The sequence below is a fragment of the Solanum lycopersicum genome, chromosome 11 (assembly GCF_036512215.1).
Source record: "Solanum lycopersicum chromosome 11, SLM_r2.1".
Taxonomy (NCBI): Eukaryota; Viridiplantae; Streptophyta; class Magnoliopsida; order Solanales; family Solanaceae; genus Solanum; species Solanum lycopersicum.
In genome coordinates this window covers 9,044,413-9,064,949 of record NC_090810.1, presented here as the reverse complement: position 1 = coordinate 9,064,949, position 20,537 = coordinate 9,044,413, and the positions used below count along the sequence as shown (strand labels likewise).

Here is a 20,537-nt window from a genome sequence, read left to right as displayed (position 1 = left end):
TACATTAATTTAATATTTTAAACAAAAAATACTTTTTTTCAAAGTTAAATTAAATTGCATTTTTGTATATTAATATGATGAAAAATACATCATGTAGAATTTAGTAAAAGTTATTATAATTTGACTCTAAAAATCAATATGATAAACATACATTTTATAACGTTAGTCAAAATTATTATAATTTGAGTTTTAAAAAATAAAAAATAATGACAAAATAGACCAAAAAAAGTTATAAATGCAGAAATATGATAAAAAATAATTTGACTTTAAAAAAAGGAAAAAACAATAACAAAATAAAAAAAAAGTATTAAATGCAGAAATATGATAAAAAATACATCATACAACGTCAAAATTATTATAGTTTGACTGATGAAAAACACATTTTCTAATGATAGTCAAATTTTTTATTATTTGACTTTTAAAAAAGGAAAAACAATGACAAAACAGACCAAAAAAAAGTATTAAATGCAGAAATATGATTAAAAAAAATATAATTTGACTTTTAAAAAAGGAAATACAATTACAAAATAGACCAAAAAAAAAGTATTAAATGCAGAAATATGACTAAAAATACATCATTCAATGTTTTCTTCCACCTAAATTTTCTATAAATTGAATTTGTGTCATTGTTCAACCAAACAAATTATCAAAACAAACAATGGTTAACTTTCAAGCAATTCTTGTTTTCATTAGTTTTTTCTTTTTTGTTAATCAATGTTTAAGTGCAAATGAGGTTCCATTTTACCAAAATTATTATCAAAAATATGGAGGTGACCATCTAACTGTTACTGACCAGGGAAAACAAGTTTGCCTAACTATAGACCAATATACAGGTTTTCTTATTTTAATTAATTAAGCATCAATCTCTAGCTTTTATTAAATTCATATAAATAATATATTTTTTGACTCAATTTTGTTGAATTCAGGTTCTGGATTTATGTCTAACCAACATTTTGGTTCTGGAGATTTTAGCATCGACTTAAAAATACCAAACAAGAACAGTACAGGAGTAATAACAACATTCTACGTACGTACATTTTTTTTTTATACAAAACGATTTATGAATTACACAATCTTATCGATTCATCATCAAAATTGTACGCAATTTATGAATGTTATCGATTAATGAGTGAACATTTACAGTTAACATCACTGCCAATGAATGGAGATCCTGGAATGCATCATGATGAGATTGATTTTGAGTTCCTTGGAGGAGATGGTATATATACATTAAATACAAATATATTTGCAAATGATGGAGGAAGTAGAGAGCAACAATTCAATCTTGATTTTGATCCTACAGAAGATTTCCATACGTATCGAATTCTTTGGAATCAACATCATATCATGTAAGTATTTTAAGTTATACATATCGTCAATATTATTAACTATGTACATGCATATTTATTTATTTAACATTTTTTTTTTGAAGATTTTACGCGGATAATGTTCCAATAAGAGTTTTCAAGAACAATACTAATTATGGAGTGAATTTTCCAACACACAAAATGCACATTGAAGCAACCATATGGAATGATACAAATTGGGTTGGAGAAGTAGATTGGAGCCAAGGACCATTCAAAGCTTATTATCGCAATTTTACGATTAATGGATGTCAATATCAAGAATCAAATCGTCAAGAATGCTATAATAACAACTATTATTGGAATACAATTACCAGTCTTAGTCCAAATGAAGTTCAGGAATTTGAAACTGTGAAGGCAGAACAAATGATTTTTAGTTATTGCATGAGGAACAATAGTAGAAATTTTCCAGAATGTATATTAAATTGATGAGGATGTTCTTATAGTAATAATAAAGTTAATGAATGCTTGACTAGTGATAACATATTACTAACTTATGTGAGTATACTATATAAATTCACCTATACGTACAACTCATGTGCCAGCGCTGTTCAAGTTGGAAGTACGGATTTATATCACTAAAACAAATTCGATTATCAAAGATAAAAGATTTTGTCAATTCAATAAGTTTATCGGTCACTAAAATTATAAAAAAACAATTTGTCATTTGAAGCGTAATTTTTGTAAATGATAGTATGATTTTGTCAACAACGATTAGGAGATAACTAAGAGACTAATTCGATGGCATCTTTTTAAGTTGACTCGTCTAACAAATAGTAAATTAAGAGCACGAAACTCAAAGGACAAAAAAACCAAAAGGACACATCAAGTTTTTTAAAATCAAAAGGACAAAATTGGTCCCGACTAAATGATTTCCCTCTAACACAATATCGATACCGTTACATATGAGTGTTTGAGATACAATTAGAAACAATGGAAAGGGACTTTAGGTCAGTGATTGTTTTAAAAAATTTATTTTTAATAAAAACACTGCCAAGGCAGCAATTTCATATTTTTTAAAAAAATAAAAAAGCTACCAAGACAGCAAATTTAGAGCTGTCAAAAAGGCCGACCCAGCTCAAGCCTCGCGGGCCAATGAATTTGAAGGGCTAGGATGGGTCAATCCTTCATTTGATAAGGCATGCAAATGCTCAACCCAACCCAACCATGGAAGTGTCGAGGGTTGGGGCGAGCTAGCCATTTTCTTTTCAAACTTATAATTCTATAATATTAAAAAAATGAGAAGATTTTCAAATCAAATATGACAAACTATGGTATTTTTTCAATAATTCTAGTAAAAACTCTAGTGTATGTATCTCGCAAATCAGATACGCGAGCGAGATGAGAGAGTGACAAGCAAGATGAGAAAGAGGTGAGGGCACAAGATTTGTCTATGTATCTTAGATACATGTGAATATACTTGGATAGAGTGTATATAAAACAAATTAACCTAATTTTGAGTCCATATATTCTGAGATACATGTATGTGAATGTACCAAAATCTAATAAGATTGACATATCAAAATCTGATAAGATTCATAACATTAAATTACATCGTGCATTTAAGTAATTAAATTATATACTAGCGATGTCAATATTGTGTATTCTCATGTAACGATGTCAATATTGTGTCATAGACTCAAAGGGAACTCACTTCGTCAGGAGTGATTTTGCCCTATCGATTTTTAAAAAAAATTGATGTTCCCTTTTCAATTTTTTCACAATTTTTTTCCCCTTTTGGCTCCTTACTTTTCTAAATAATGTTAAGTATTGAGTCTTTAAAAAATGACAAGAAAAATAGCATTTAATGGAAAGGGTAAAAAGAAAAAAAAATTGTCTTTTCTTGATATATGCCAAAAGCTACAAATAAAATTGAAAATCTATTTAAAGAATAAAGGACAAATAAAAATGAATTTTTTTTTAAGAATAACTGACCAGTAAAAATGAAAGGAGGGTGTATTTGTATAGTTCCAAAAAAAATTAAAAAAATAAAGAGCACAATTTTGATTTTGCATAAAAATTGGAAATAAATTAGACTTTTTTGAAAATATATTACTAACTCTTAGAAAACCCTAGCCTCCTGCCTCTCCTATATATATTAATGATGATTTATCAGTACATGTTATTCTCAATGCAATTTAACCTATAGCGGGCTGAGGTGGGAATTTCAATTCAATGAAGTACATCTCACCCACAATAGGTAGAGTTGCATTTGAGAAATCTAAGTTGAATTCCCTTGAAAAATCACTCCCAATATGAGTCTCTTCATAAATTTGAATTCTTCAAAATTAAATTCATAATACATTGAGTTGCGTCGAAAAATCACTTCCAACATGAATCTCTTCCTAAATTCTTCAAAATTAAATCTTAAGTTTTCCTCTTCATTGTATTTCCCTCATGTGTCATGATGTTATATCCATTTATGTTTTGATTCTTAATCTTTATTTGTCAAAATAAGGGTTAAAAAATATCTAATTGAATTGATTCACCGAATCTTCTATCTACGAAAATGAAAAAGATGTTTGTTAAGGATGACTTCATGAAATCGAGAGAGAAAACAAGTTTAACTAATTTAGAGATGAATTTTGCCGAAACACATAATTGCAGTTTAATTTTAGGTTTAGCTATAGTATCTAGATTTTGATATAAGTTTATTTGATTGATGTTAAAATGAAATTATATACTTTTAATCATAATTTTTATGTTAAATCCAAAAGTCTTTTTTAACCTTGAATAAATGGACAAAATCAGCATTAAATGAAGAGTATGAAATTTATTTTTTTCCAATATGACTATAAAGAAAAGAGTGGGTGTTAATTTCATCAACTTCAAGTATCATCAGTAAAATATTTATTATGTCTATAGACTAAATTTATTATATAAGTCACTTCTAATATGTGTATTCTCAATCGTGTATTATTAAGTCACTTCTAATATATGTATTCTCAATTGTCCTTTGTTTGGGTCATTCTTGTTTACCTAGTATGGCTTAAGCATGTTGGCATTCAAGGCATGATGAATCTTACACTGTTTGGATTATTGTTACCCATTGTTTTATAATATATTGTATTGTATTGTACTCTATTGTTTGGTAGATATAATGTTTAGTTAGATTGTATTGTTTGTTATTGTTTAGTAATATTTTAATTGTTTGTATCGTACTATATTGTAATTTATAAATTTACTTAAATGTCCTTAATTATTTTAGGGTAGGAGGTTTGATTAGATTTAAATTAAAATATTATGTAAAGATATAATTGGAAAAAGAAATGAAGTAACAATTGAAACACACCAAATTGGTTATTCCATAAAATAGGGGTTTTCATTGTTACGTAACAATGAAATTTAACAATACAATACAATACAAAACATTTTAAGTTACAATCAAAACAAACATTGTAAGTATAGTAACGATACAATACAATACAATACAATGAATAACAATGATCCAAACATATTATTAAGGTGTGGAGGCGTATCAAGTTTGTATGAGATCTCTCTCCGCCTTAAAAAGGATTTTAAATAGGCCCTCATATCTGCGATATAGATTGTGGTGCATGCCTCATAGTGTCTTAAACTGTTTGGTTAAACTTCATCAACCATGCATGTCCCCAATTCTATAGTCCGTGGAACACCGCTTGCACTCTGCAAATTTCTTCATATACTTAGTTGTCTTATTCAAGTAGTGTTATTATTACAATAACCTGTATTTATAAGGTTAATAAACAGAAACAGAAATAAGATGAAGCAGAATAAATATAAAATACAAGAATTAATCCGAGTCCACAGAAACTACTGTGTGTCCTTAAGAAATTTAAACCCCTCACTGTACCCAAGGTCATGGATTAATTTCTCCCAAGATAAAACGGATTAAACCTGTTAAAGAAATAGCGGTACCTCAGACTTCTTTAACTTCAACAAACTTAAAAACAGCAACAAGTCACAGACTCAGTCGATCGACACTTTGATTTTATTTGAGAGAAAAATAAATGCAGAGAAAGAAAAATTTTCAGTATTTGAAAAATCAAAAATTGACTTCCTTTTATAGCCATTTTCAGCAAGGAACATGTCTGTTCAATGAAATCTGTTCAGACCCATTTTATCCAGAAAGTTGTGTCTTTTGGAAAAAATAACAACTTTTCGAAAAAATGTGTCTGTTAGGAAAATAACTACTTTTCGGAAAAGTAACGACTTTTCAGAATGTTACCGTTACCCGTAAATTTATAAGAGATAATATTAACAGGATTTATTTGATTTAACAAAAACTGATTAAATACATTTTGTCCAAAAAATTTATCAATCAATCACATCATTTGCCAAAGCCAAAGCCGGAGTCGAGCGAGCGACGACGACGACGGCGCGAGGGGCATCTTCTTCTTAGCTCTTTTAAGAAGTAATGGAAGTGTTTCCTTCTATAAGGACAACAATTTCCATTTCTTTTGCCGATATGGGAGAAATGACTTTTCATTTGCACTTTGCAAATGACTTTTCATTTTCCCTCCAAAGTAGTTCCCTCACTTTTCATATTCTCTCTTTTATTTTCCCATTCACACTTGCTAAAACCCAACAATCCCCCACATGAATGGGGAAGGCTATTGTTAAAACATATGCATGAAAAAACTTGTGTGTCTTGTAGGTAAAGGTTAATCGCATCTTGATAAGTAGGTTTCCTTTTAAACTTTCCGTAGTGAACATATATCGGATATACTCAGTCAATCGGTAGATTTGATATCTTTGAACCGTCGAGCTTTGGTGTATACCTAGACAACATATGTCACACAATCAACCCTTGAATTGTTCTTAGTTCTCATTGTTTTGTTCGTTTCAGCCATGAACACATCTTGGATAGTAAGTGCTTAAAGAACTGGCCTTACCGGATTCTCCTTGAAGCGGCTTACACTTCACACTTACATAGGTGATTTCTAAATGTGTTATCCCATAGATACACCATTTGATATTCCCTGTATCAAACTTAGAAACCATTAAAAAGTCCTTATGTCTTTATCCTAGTTACTAAATATTGTCTCATCATGAGAATGGACCATAAAATAATAATAATTTTTTTCTTTCTTTTGACAATGTTGAACTGTCATCAATGACTTTGTTTTATCTCCTTGAACCTAGATCTTGAGATCTCCAGTCTTCTAGGTAGAGTTACCGCCACGATGACTTGTTCTCGGCCATAGTCCCATTCCCGTCGATGATTTCTCAACTCCCTCTCTATTTAGGCCTTTTGTAAGTGGATCCGACACATTATATTTTGACTTCACATAGTCAATTATGATAATTCCACTAGAGAGTAGTTGTCTCACAGAGTTATGTCTTCGTCTTATGTGTCGAGACTTGCCGTTATACATAATGCTTCCAGCCCTTCCTATTGCAGCTTGGCTATCACAATGTATGCATATTGGGGCCATTGGTTTGGGCCAAAATGGAATATTTTCTAAGAAATTCCGGAGCCATTCGCTTCTTCACCTGCCTTGTCTAAAGCAATGAATTCAGACTCCATTGTAGAGTGAGCTATACATGTTTGTTTGGATGATTTCCAAGATATTGCTCCTCCACCAATAGTAAAAACGTATCCACTTGTGGATTTTGTTTCAGTTGACCCAGTAATCCAATTTGCATCACTATATCCTTCAAGAACGGCTGGATATCTGTTGTAATGTAAAGCATAGTTTTGAGTGTCATCTAAGTATCCCAAAACTCTCTTCATTACCAACCAATGATTATGATTATGATTACTTGTGTATCGACTCAGTTTACTGATAGCGCAAGCTATGTCTGGTCGTGTACAATTCATGACATACATTAAGCTTCCCAATACGCTAGCATAGTCCAATTGAGACTGACTTTCGCCTTTATTCTCTGCAAGATGAAGATTTACATCAATTGGAGTTTTTGCCCTTTTAAAATTAAAAAATTTGAATTTTCAAGTATCTTTTGAATATAATGAGTTTGAGACAATGCTAGACCATTAGGAGTTTTAAGAATTTTAATTACTAATATCACATCAGCAACTCCTAAATCTTTCATATCAAACTTACTAGCAAGCATACACTTTGTAGCTTTTATATTAGCAATGTCTTTGCTCATTATAAGCATATCATCTACATATAGGCATAAAATAACTTATGATTTGGAGTATCTTTAATGTAAACACATTTATCACATTCATTGATCTTAAATCCATTTGACACCATGGTTTGATCAAACTTTGCATGCCATTGTTTTGGTGCTTGTTTTAGCCCACAAAGTGACTTAATAAGTTTGCACACTTTCTTTTCTTTACCAGGAACTACAAAACCCTCAGGTTGTTCTATGTAAATTTCCTCTTCAAGCTCTCCATTTAAGAAGATTGTTTTCACATCCATTTGATGAATTTCAAGACCGTATACTGCAACTAGTGCAATTAATATCTGAATTGATGTAATCCTTGTCACTGGCGAATATGTGTCAAAATAATCAAGACCTTCTTTTTGTCTAAAACCTTTGGCAACAAGTCTTGCTTTATATTTGTCAATAGTTCCATAGTCTTTCATCTTCCTTTTAAAGATCCATTTTGAACCCAAGGGTTTGTTCCCTGGAGGAAGATCAACCAACTCCCAATTATGATTGCTTAAGATTGATTCAATTTCACTATTAACAACCTCCTTCCAAGAGGTTGAGTCGCTAGACAACATTGCTTCCTTGAATGTTTAAGGCTCACTTTTTAGAAGAAATGTTACAAAATCTGATCCAAATGAAGTAGATGTCTTTTGACGTTTACTGTGTCTTGGACTTTCTTCATTTTGTTCATTCTCTTTTGGTTCTTCTCTGGGTTGTTTAGATCCCCCACTAGATGACTCATGTCTAGTTTTATACGGATAGATATATTCAAAAAATTCAGCACTATCTGATTCCATTACTGTATTATCATAAATATCCGGATGTTCAGACTTATGAACCAAAAAACGACATGCCTTACTGTTTGTGGCATATCCAATTAATACACAATCCACAGTCTTAGGTCCTATTTTTACCCTCTTAGGTATAGGAACTTGGACTTTGGCTAGACACCCCCACACTTTGAAATATTTCAAATTGGATTTTCTGCCTTTCCATTTCTCATATGGAATTACATTTATATTTGAGTGAGGCACTCTGTTAAGTATCTGATTTGCTGTAAGGATAGCTTCCCCCCACAAGTTCTGTGGTGAACCTGAACTTATAAGTAATGCATTCATCATTTCTTTTAAAGTTCGGTTTTTTCTTTCTGCAATTCCATTAGACTGAGGAGTGTAGGGAGCAGTAGTTTGATGGATTATTCCATTTTCTAAACATATTTCTGCAAATGGAGATTCATATTCTCCACCTCTATCACTTCTGATCATTTTGATCTTTTTATCTAACTGATTTTCAACTTCAGTTTTATATTGCCTAAATGCATCTATTGCTTCATCCTTACTATTTAGCAAATAGACATAACAATATCTAGTGCAATCGTCTATAAAAGTTATGAAATATTTTTTCCCACTACGTGATGGTGTTGACTTCATGTCACAAATATCAATGTGAATCAATTCTAAAGGATTTGAATTCCTTTCAACAGATTTATAAGAATGCTTAGCATACTTAGATTTAACACAAATTTGACATTTTGATTTATTGCACTCAAATTTTGGCAAAATATTTAAGTTAATCAGTTTTCGCAAGGTTTTGTTATTAACGTGTCCCAAACGTTCATGCCATAAACATTTAGACTCAAGCAAGTAAGAAGAAGCAAAATCTTTATTCATATCAACTGCAATTACATTGAGTTTGAAAAGGCCATCACTAAGGTAGCCTTTTCCTACATACATATCATTTTTGCTTACTACTACTTTATCAGAAACAAATACACATTTAAATCCATTCTTGGTCAGAACGGGAATTGAAACTAAATTCTTTCTCAATTCTGGAACATATGAGACCTTATTCAAAGTCACCACCTTGCCTGATGTAATCTTTAATAGGACTTTGCGAGTTTCTTCCATCTTTGCAACAGCGGAGTTTGCCATAATCAATTTTTCATCTGTAAGTGCTGGAGTATATGATGAAAATAATTCTTTGTTGGCACAAACATGGCATGAGGCACCAGAATCTATCCACCATTCTCTTGGATTTCCAACCAAGTTACATTCTGAAAGCATTGCACAGAAATCATCCATTTCTCCTTTGGATTCAGCCAAGTTTGCTTGATCTTTCTTTTTCTTGTCCTTCTTAGGACCCCGGCATTTATTAGCCCTATGATCATGTTTACCACAATTAAAGCAATTTCCATTGAATTTCTTCTTAGGAGGATTGCTTTTTGGACCAGATGCTTTCTTTCTTTTCTTTAATTTTGTGAAATCTTCTTCAACAAAACTTACTCCAGATATTGCTGAATTACAACGTGACCTCTTTTCTGCAGCCTTATTATCCTCTTCGATTCTCAACCTTACTATGAGATCTTCAACAGTCATCTCCTTGCGTTTGTGTTTCAAGTAGTTTTTAAAGTCCTTCCACAATGGAGGTAACTTTTCAATAATTGTAGCCACTTGAAAAGCATCATTCACAATCAATCCTTCAGCAAGGAGATCATGGATTATGACCTGCAATTCTTGAACTTGGGTGACGACAGTCTTACTGTCTATCATCTTATAGTTCAGAAATTTTGCCACAATGAATTTCTTCATTCCAGCATCTTCTGTTTTGTACTTCTTTTCTAAAGCATCCCAGAGTTCTTTTGAGGTTTTGGCATTGCTGTACACATTGTACAGATCATCTTGCAGACCACTCAAGATATAATTTTTACACAAAAAATCTGAGTGTGTTCATGCTTCTGTTACCAAGAATCGTTCATCAGCCGGAGTTTCATCTGACATAACAGGAACATTCTCATTGATGAACTTCTGCAGACTCAACGTAGTGAGATAGAAGAACATCTTTTGGTGCCATCTCTTAAAGTCGACTCCAGAAAACTTTGCAGGTTTCTTAGCCGGTGCTAAGGCAGCATTTGAACGATTATGTGCAACCGTTGTTGTTGCAGCACTTACTGTTCCAGCATTTGTTTGACTTGAATTAGTCTTTTTTTTTCTGTCACAAATGACAGATAAATTAAGTATTTAAAATACTAACAGTAAAGAACAAATCTTTACACAAACTATTTCTGATTTAACGATAAAGTTTTTATGTTCTTTTAATTGTTAATCGAATGAATTTTGAAAATTCAAGCAGAGTAGAAAATCATAAAGGTTTTAATCTCCAGAAACCTCAAATACAGAAACTGTTAAATTTCTTAAGATTGTTATTCTTACAGTTTGTATTTATAAGATTAATAAACAGAAACAGAAATAAGATGAAACAGAATAAATATAAAATACAAGAATTAATCCGAGTCCACAGAAACTACTGTGTGTCCTTAAGAAATTTAATCCCCTCACTGTACCCAAGGTTATGGTTTAATTTCTCCCAAGATAAAACGGATTAAACCTGTTAAAGAAATAGCGGTACCTCAGGCTTCTTTAACTTCAACGAACTTAAAACAGCAACAAGTCACACAGACTCAGTCGATCGACACTTTGATTTTATTTGATAGAAAAATAAATGCAGAGAAAGAAATATTTTCAGTATTTGAAAAATCAAAAATTGACTTCCTTTTATAGCCATTTTCAGCAAGGAACATGTCTGTTCAGTGAAATCTGTTCAGACCCATCCAAATAATCCAAAGCCAAATCAGAAGCCGAAATCGAGCGACGACGACGACAGCGCGAGGGGGCATCTTCTTCTTAGCTCTTTTAAGAAGTAATGAAAGTGTTTCCTTCTATAAGGACAACAATTTCCATTTCTTTTACCGATATGGGAGAAATGACTTTTCATTTGCACTTTGCAAATGACTTTTCATTTTCCCTCCAAAGTAGTTCCCTCACTTTTCATATTCTCTCTTTTATTTTCCCATTCACACTTGCCAAAATCCAACAAGTAGGACTTAGTCGTGTCAAGCTGCTCCTCCAATCCTTTCATATGATAAGCTTTCAAATTTTAAAAATTCTCAAATACTAAAATTCAACCCAAATTCTTATTGTTTTCAAAGAACATGGAAACAAGATATTTGTCAAGTAATAATAATTATGATCAAATACTAATTTTTAATTTTTTTCTCAATTATATTGACCAAACGAATAATAAAACCTTAGTTTAATTAAGGTATGTCTCTGAAATTTTGATCGTAATCTCGATCCAGGAGGTAATTGTTCCTATTATATTAAGTAGAGTAGTATCCTTTTCTAATGAAAAATGCTCATGTGTCAAAACATATAACAATAGAGATGATCAATTTGCTAATTTATTGTAGTTTAATTTCAAAGATGAAAGAGCTCACATATTTGTGGTCTTTAAATATGTTGTATGGGCAATTCACAATGTGAAACAATGACAGTATATATAGATTGGATTGATTTGAATTTTTTAAATATATAATTAAATTAGTTGTGTTGAATTTTTAAATTGATATAGCAAATCAAATTATTAAGGGGTTTTCAACCTCAGATTTTTTTTTTTGGGATTTTTGGATTTTTTCTCCATAAAGTATTCATATAAATATATATATAATTAACATGTTCTTCAAATATTTATTTAGCTCTATCAAAATATGACTATCTAAGGTGCTTTTTAAGAAAATAAGACTAATATATTCAACAACAACAAAAAAAATGTTGCATAAAATATATGTTGCAAATTAATTATTAGTCATAATGAATATAATTATAATTTAAAAGTACTAAATCATGCTAAGTAAGTCTAATAAATATTAGTTATTTATTAAAGAAAAACTAAAATTCGGTTAGGCATTTTGATTGTCTAGGTAGATGTAAACTTAAATACAATTTTTATCATTCTTAGAATTGAATTGATTTGATTTTTTTTTAGAAAACATGATTAATATTAATTTGATTTTGATTTGAATTTTATTAGAATTACTAATATTTATGGACTATGAATTTTATTGGATTATTCAAAATTCTAAGTCTGAAACTTATAATAATATGTAAAAAGTTAAAAATTATTTCAAATTTGAGACTTAGAATATTGAATTGTCCTATAAAGGTTATAGTGCTTAGATGTTAGTAATTCTAATGAACCTCAAATCAAAATCAAATTGATAATAATGTTAATAAAACTTCAATTCAACACTAAAAATGACAATGCATACTTGTTATTTAGTTTTGCATCGCCTTAGTCAATTGAGATTCGTAGCCTAATTTTAGTTTTTCTTTAATGTAGTCATGTAATTAATAATACTTATTAGACTTATTTTAGCATGATTTTTTATTTTTAAATTATGGTCATTTTCATTATACCTTATTAATTTGTAATATTTGTTTTATGCGATTTCATTATTATTGTTTGTTGAATATTTTAGCGTCTTCAATCATCTCATCATTTATGTTATTTTTTAAAAGAACACTTTACACATATAGTTGTATAAATATGTGAAGCACAAGTTAATTATATGTTTGTATAAATTCCTTATCGAAAAAATTCGAAAATCTAAAAAACCCGAAAAAGTTTCAAGTTGAAAAACTCAAATTTTGTTAGTTTGATTTGATTCATAGATTTAAAAAGCTAATACAAATTGTTTATTTTGATACTTGAAACCAAACTATGCTAAGATGATAATATGTTCTAAGATTTGTGCAGATATTGAGTCTATTTTTTTTTTTATTTTTTTTTCTCACTAGTATTCGATATCTATATTAGAACCCGATTAAATTTAAAATTCCACTAAAAAGTTCCACATTCAACATAAAAGTACTTCCTAATAAAATGATTCGATCATGAAATCTCTTAATTAAGCATAAAAATAAAATGACTCGATCATGAAATCTCTTAATTAGGCATAAAAAAAGTACCACTACAACCCTTGTTTGAGACATTGTGTCTGTGATACAACATATAGAATAAATAAAAGAATATCAACCCATGTCATCATTTGTTGGTTTGACTAATCATAGAGAAGTAGTTATATTTGTTTTAAATAATCATGCATTGTTATTACAAATATATATACAATTAACAAACAAAAATATTGAGAATATAATTAACTGATAAAAGCGTTGAGAATATAATTAATTAATTATAAAGGTGTTTGAGAATAAAATTAACTACTCAGAAAAGTGTACTATCCTGTGATAGTTTAATTTGCTACCGAGAAGATAGACTTTTAACTTTTTTTCTTTATTTAATTTTTACTATTTTAATTAATATTAATATTTTTTAAGAGCAATTTTTACATATAGTAAACATAAAAATTATATTTGTATGTTATATTTGTAGTTTGCATAATTATGCTCCATAATAGATTTTATATTTGTTATGAAGCTTTTGATTTGTATAATTCGCTAGATATATCCAATTTTATACAAATTATTTAGTTTTGTATAAATTCATTTATACATTGTAATTAATATAATAAGATTTGTATTTGCATAATTATAAGTGTATAGAACGAAATACATGTATATGTATTTGTATATACACTTTTCTCTCCATTTATACAAACACAAACGCATTTTATACATTTATATATGGAATGCGTAATTGTATACCGAAAATGGCTAATTGTATATCGAACCAGATGACAAAATTTTTTTTTGCTGTGAATCATAAATAAATTAAACTATGACTATAACATTTAATTTGAATTGATAATTTACTATTTCACACCCAAATTCACGTCCATTTGTCGTAATAAAATTTAGTAGAAATGTTTAATCATCCAAGACATGCACGTGAGTTGTTGGATTTTGGTTTTTCTGTCCAGTTAAGTAGCAGTAAACTGAAAAAGAAAAAGATTGTCCAATAACAGTTTCTATTAAACAAGAAAACTTGATGGGGTCATGTGTCAATTGTCATAGTACTCTTGTTGTTTGATTTACCATGTTTTATACTCAAAGACTCTTTAATTATTTATGCAAATTGAGTATTAATGAAATTATGTGGAAGTTATAAGAACTTGATTTTCTATTGATCACAAGGGTTTAATATTCAATCTTTCATCTCTAGAATTATGAGTTGAGGGTTGAATCTAGTGTAGAATTTGTTGTGTTTCACATTGTATCCCATGCACATTGACATGAGGAAGTGAAAAGGATATTATCTTGTTTCGAAAGTTGTTTATACCTTGATTATTGACTTTATGAAATCAAGGAGTTAGTGGTGCAGAGATGAGACCGTTTCACCCTTAACTATAGCAATCTCAGGTTCGAGCCTTGAAAATCCATTGAGTTGTTATGATAATCTTGTGGATTGTTTGTAGATATCTCTTTCCTATAAGTGTGTGACTATTAAATTTGCACAATATATTTTCCATATAACCTATGCATATTTGCTAAGTAATTCATCTTGGAATCTTTTATAAATAAGTCGTTTAAAAGGCTTAATATTAAACAATGGTAATACATAGTCATCTATATTTCTTTCAAATAATTCAATACCAGAGCCGAGGGTCTAACGGAAATAAACTTCCTTGGGAGTCCATTTATTGTTGTTTTTGTAATCCAATAGCAAATAAACATCCTTTAAAAGTATGTTATTTTACCTTACCTTACCTTTTACCATTGTTGTCATTGTCATTATTTTTTGTGCTTGGCCTTAGTGACTTTTCTTTTTCCACATCTTGTGAGCTTGATGTTATGGAGGACAGATGCATATAAAAAAAGAATAATGATATTATATGACAAAAATAGCCAGCCTAGCAATTGGTGCTAGACAACAAATGGTGTGCATGCACACTAAATTTCTCGTGTTCTTTTCCTTTGGAACATATATTACTTCTTCCGTTTTTAAAAAAAATGTTCTAGTTTAATTTTACACGATATCTTAGAAAATAAAGAATTTTTTAAATATTGTGATCTTAAATTAAAGTTATGTCAAATATTATATAAAATTATTTTTTAATCTTATAATGTTAAATATGTCACGTGAAAAATTAAACTTAAAATATTACAAAAAAAAATTATTCTTTTTGAAACAAACTAAAAAAAAAAATTAATAAACAAATGGAGTAATATGTTTACTGGCAAACTGTCTTGTTCACAAAATGGAGTGTCACACCCAAGGTATTGTCTATTTTAGCCATACGTTTTTGTGTCCAACGTTTAACATTTTGGAGGTTTTGACCAAACTAAGCCATTACATAAAGTCTTTCACCAAAATAATATGTTTTTCTAAAATTTTACAAAACTAGTATAAACGTATTCTACAGTAACGTTTTAGGATAGATTTTATTTTTTAAAAGTTGATGGCGTCAGATTGATATACGTTACTCACAGTAACATTTTACTCCTAAAACGTTACTCTTACTTACAGTAACGTATATCAACCTAATGCTGTTAGTTTTTTAAAAATAAAATATATCCTAAAACATTACCGTGAAATACGCTTATACTAATTTTGTAAAGTTTTAGAAAAATATATTACTTTGATAAATTGTTTTATATAATGACTTAGTTTGGTTAAAAATTCTAAATTTTTGCCCTTAACACCCTTGGATTTTAACTGAAAAAGACGTGGACAATTTCATAGTAACTACATTATTTTAGCTTGGGCGATTGAGAAATAGACGTTGTTATGAAGTTATAATTGTTTATGTGATTAAAATTAAGTTATTGTCATGACCTAAGTTTTAAATTTTACAAGTGAAACTCGAAGATATAATAATTGAATTTTGTTTGTTAAATGTATTACACCATGACAATGGCTACTTATCAACTAGATGGTCAAAAGTGGTCATTGGGTGTTATTTCTACGAAAGTTGTGTGACGAGCTATTACTATTACTATTGTAATCTCAACCCGCTAGTAATATTGTTTGATTTGGTTTTAGGCCTACACAACTTTAAAACGGATTGATTAGGTCTGCATAATTACTTATATACTCAATATTTTTTTTGTGTGTATTGTCGATGTGAAACTTCTTATTTTTAGCTAGGGTGTCTCTACGTAACCACTCTGTTTGTTCACTTTTATTTGTCAATATTTCATCAAAATTAATTTGTATGAATTTTGAGCAACATTTTGTGATGTATTTTTTAATCAAATTAATTTAAAAAGGATTACGACTTATATTATTTTTTGTATATATAGTTTTCAATCATCTAAATTTAAAATGTTGAATTAATCTAACTAATTAAATATAGCTCTTAAGATAAGTAATATTGATACTCACACGAAGAGAAACATGACAAGTAAAAGTGGAGGGAGAGAGAGTAACTTTCCCCTTCCATTCCAATGTGGATTTTCCTAAGGAAAGTTTTGATAAACACCCTTTCAAATTCAATAGCCAAAAGTCTACGTGAGTAGTGACGAATCTACGTGAACATTAGTTATGAATTCGATAAAATTTAACAATTTTGATCTAAATTTTATATTTTTAGTAAAAAAAAGTTGAAACACTGTGCTTTTAAAAATAAACTTCGATATTTAATGAATTGACAGGTCAACCACGTAATTTATCCCTCAAGCTGAATGAACTTGCATCTGTTCCTTCATTTAACGTGTAAACATAATCTTCTTCAAATTTAATAAATTATTATATCATAAAATCTATAAACTTAAAATCTTTAATTCGCCGACCTCAAATATTATCTAGGTTATTCCCTTTTGTTATGGGGACCATTTATTATTTTCTACATATCCAAGCATAGGAATCCACAGCTGTGTAACTCACACAAAAGCTAAAAAGTTATTATTAAAGTGATCAAAGATACACTTCCAAACAAGACTTCAAAAATTTATAAAATAAAGTTTCCCAATTTTTTTTTTTGTTTTAAAAAGCACTCAACTCAAAGCCTGTGATATTTGCCATAAACCATATCTTCATGTGATCAACTTTCAAAAGGCACATTAAATGCCTTTGCCCAATTGCATAAAATATGCCTATATAAAACCCTATCCCTCTTCTCTCCTCATTTCACTTCCATTCTTCTATACAATTTACTTTTTTTTAAAAAAAAACATGAAGATTTTCACATTATTTCTCATTTTCATCCTCCTCATACAGGTAGCTAATTTTTTTTTTAATAAACACTTTTTAATATTTAATTATTTTTCATTAATTAGTTTTCCTAATCCTAATCCTAAACATAATTTCTTATTTTAGGTTTTCGCCAATGCTGCTACTGAACAGGTATTATTTCGTATAATTTTGTATAAAGTACAGAAATCTCATATATTTGGAGGCTAATTACAATCTATCTCCCGAAATTTCCCCAATTTTACAAAAAAAAATATTGGATTTTTCATTGCTTTCGAATAAATTTATTGATTTTCTGATACATTGCAAATGATATATTACTAAATGAGAGGGACGTATCCGAGAGGAGATTTTGTAATTTTTTAAAAAGGTTAGATGAATTTTAGAGATTATGATATCTTAAGTTATGTATTTATATATTTATGTAATTTTTTCAACAATAAAATAAATCGCAAATTAATGTAATGTAATAAAGAAAGGAAAAATGTAATTTTATGCAAACATTTTGATATGTAACGTACATTTTTTGTTAAGCAGATAGAGGCAGGCAATGAAGGAGCTCTTCACAAAAAAATTCACCCAATTAAGAGGATACGTAAGTTGTATAATATTATTAATTTTGAGTTAAAAGTAATACTTGTCATCTCAATTTTATAAGTAACTTATATACAAGGACATGTACTTTAGGCCTTAGTGACTTGTGCTTTTTTAAAAAACTTTTGACATAGATTGAGAATCAATTTATTAGATTAAACTAGTTCGAACTGAATCCATAACTCAAATTTAGTAAGTATATTTCAAGGATGTAAGTGTGTGTATGCACATGTGTGAGAGATATATTAAATATTATTTTGAAATGATTTTGTCGATAATCCCTAGCTAATTTGTTGTTCTAAGGTTGTAGCTAAATGAGATTAGCATGGATTGAAATTTTTGTTGTTTAAGTATAAAATTTTATCTGTTACTAATTTCTTATTTTCTAGCGGTGAAATAAAGAGAAGTTATAATTGAGGAATCAAATATTATTTTGAATTGATTTTTACAGACTGTGGATACGCATGTGCGAGGAGATGCAAGAAGTCGTCAAGAAAGAAGGTGTGCATGAGGGCATGCAAGACATGTTGTGCAAGATGCAAGTGTGTTCCACCAGGCACTTATGGAAACAAGGAAGTTTGCCCTTGCTATGCTAGGCTTAGGACTCATGGCAACAAGCCTAAGTGCCCTTAATTAATTAATAATTTTTTAAATTAAGAAAAAGAAACAATGCATATTATTTATGAAATAAATGCTATAGATTTTAATTAATTTCTCCATTTTTCTGTTTTAATACTGTTGGGAAGGAGGGGGTGGGGTTTGAGGGAATAAAATGAGAGAAATTGTTGCATGAGTGTATGCAAGTGTGCTTTTGAATATTTGATTATGACTCCTTTGTTTGTGAGATAAAATTAATACATATAAATGTATTTTATGTATTTTCTTGATAAAATTATTGATGCTTTTTTTTTAATTATTGTTTTCCCTTTATACCTAGATTGCTGTCCTTTTTACCTTTTCTCATATTCTTATATTCCAAATTTCATTGAGATGTAACTAGTGAAAAGGAAAGAATAAAAATTACTTTATCAATCACTAGGTCATCATTTATTTTAGTGTATGAAAAAAAATTTTATGGGTGGTAAAAATCGAGTCGAATAGTGAGTTTACTATATTATAAATGATTTTTAACAATAATAAATTAATTGTCATCGACAAATATTTTTTTTATTAGTTGTAATTATCACTCTTTATACTCTTTATAAATGTTTGTAAAATTTATTGTGACATTGAATCTAATGACAACTAACTAATATCGGTAAATATTTGAGCATTTTTTTCTTCTATTTGTTGGCTTAAAAATAGAGTGTTACGATATAAAAAAAAAGTAGTCGAATATATTACTTTTTAATTTGAATGACTTTATAAATAAAATAACAAAGAATAAATAATTTGTACACTGATACAAGAATATTTAAGTTACCAATTAAACAAGGGAAAGGGTTTTATATATAATCCTAAACTTTGTTATTTAGAACTAATATACACCTTATTACAAAAGCGGTTCACATATTTTTCTATCAGTATAAAAGTGACTCACATATACTTTGACCGTTATAAAATTAAATTGGCTTATATATCCTTTTCATCTAATAAAAGTGAAAATATAAGTTTGTTTTTTATTTTAGGGATAATGCACAAGTACCCCCTCAACCTATGCTCGAAATCTCAGAGACACACTTATACTATACTTAGGTCCTATTACCCCCTGAACTTATTTTTTTAATAATTTTTCTGCCCCTTTTCGGCTTACGTGGCACTATCTTGTGGATCCAATGATAGTTGACTTTTTTTCTTCAAACTAGTGCCACGTAGACTGAAAAGAGGTAGAAAACTACTTATAAAATAAGTTCAGGGGTTAATAGGACTTTAGTATAGTATAAGTGTGTCTCTGAAATTTTGGGCATAGGTTGAGGGGGTAATTGGACATTATCCCTTTATTTTATTTTAACAAATTCACTTGGGATATATTTTTCTCACGCATTAATTTTTTTTTTTTGACTTCTTTGAGTTTCGTATTCTTTTTTCCCCCTTCATTCTTTAATATTAAAATATGGAAATAAAAAGAAAGAAGTGTGAGTGGAAAAAAATCAAGAAAATTATTTAAAATAATGTTTTTTGCTGCTATATTGTTTTTTTTTATTTGTAAATAAAAATTTTGGGCATATATGATAAATTTTACAAGAAAAGTAAAAAATTAAATTTAATCATGAAAATAATAAATTCAAATTATTTATTGAATTAAAAAAGGAAAAACAAATACATGAGAGAAGGATTACATATATCCCTACGTAAAAATATTACTTTCAAATTATTTTTTTACTTCTGTTAGAGAAAATAATATATATGAATCATTTATATAACATAAGAGACATAATATGAACAACTTTTATAATAAAAATGTATGAGCTTTAAATGATAAAATTAAGAAATATATCGAATTTTTCCCTTTATACAATAAACTCCATATTAAATAACAAAATTAAAAGGTATCGGTATTTAACATATATAAAAATGACAAATGAGGGATATATTATTAAATTG

At 29.0% G+C, this 20,537-nt stretch overlaps 2 protein-coding genes across 2 annotated transcripts; both read left to right on the top strand.

The window, feature by feature from the left end:
* Positions 1–627: 627 nt before the first annotated feature.
* Positions 628–1,857, top strand: LOC104644557 (xyloglucan endotransglucosylase/hydrolase protein 2-like). The gene is made up of 4 exons (XM_010314624.3): positions 628–833; positions 927–1,027; positions 1,144–1,349; positions 1,433–1,857. The coding sequence occupies exons 1-4, from the start codon at positions 659–661 to the stop codon at positions 1,791–1,793; spliced, it is 843 nt and encodes a 280-aa protein (XP_010312926.1). The 5' UTR covers positions 628–658; the 3' UTR covers positions 1,794–1,857.
* A 15,331-nt stretch (positions 1,858–17,188) lies between these two features.
* LOC101267190 (snakin-2-like) lies at positions 17,189–18,885 on the top strand. Its single transcript, XM_004250337.5, has 4 exons — positions 17,189–17,426; positions 17,526–17,552; positions 17,937–17,994; positions 18,445–18,885. Exons 1-4 carry the CDS (start codon positions 17,274–17,276, stop codon positions 18,624–18,626), a joined length of 420 nt encoding a protein of 139 aa, XP_004250385.1. The 5' UTR covers positions 17,189–17,273; the 3' UTR covers positions 18,627–18,885.
* The last annotated feature ends 1,652 nt before the right edge of the window (positions 18,886–20,537 follow it).

What these genes read in the sequence shown, in the direction of transcription:
- LOC104644557 (XM_010314624.3), top strand. Translation starts at nt 659, where the DNA reads ATGGTTAACTTTCAAGCAATTCTTGTTTTCATTAGTTTTTTCTTTTTT. An exon ending in AACTATAGACCAATATACAG is followed by an intron (nt 834 to 926) that starts GTTTTCTTATTT and finishes TGTTGAATTCAG; the next exon opens with GTTCTGGATTTATGTCTAAC. An exon ending in TGGAATCAACATCATATCAT is followed by an intron (nt 1,350 to 1,432) that starts GTAAGTATTTTA and finishes TTTTTTTTGAAG; the next exon opens with ATTTTACGCGGATAATGTTC.
- LOC101267190 (XM_004250337.5), top strand. Translation starts at nt 17,274, where the DNA reads ATGCCTTTGCCCAATTGCATAAAATATGCCTATATAAAACCCTATCCC. An exon ending in TTTTCATCCTCCTCATACAG is followed by an intron (nt 17,427 to 17,525) that starts GTAGCTAATTTT and finishes TTCTTATTTTAG; the next exon opens with GTTTTCGCCAATGCTGCTAC. An exon ending in CCAATGCTGCTACTGAACAG is followed by an intron (nt 17,553 to 17,936) that starts GTATTATTTCGT and finishes TTTGTTAAGCAG; the next exon opens with ATAGAGGCAGGCAATGAAGG.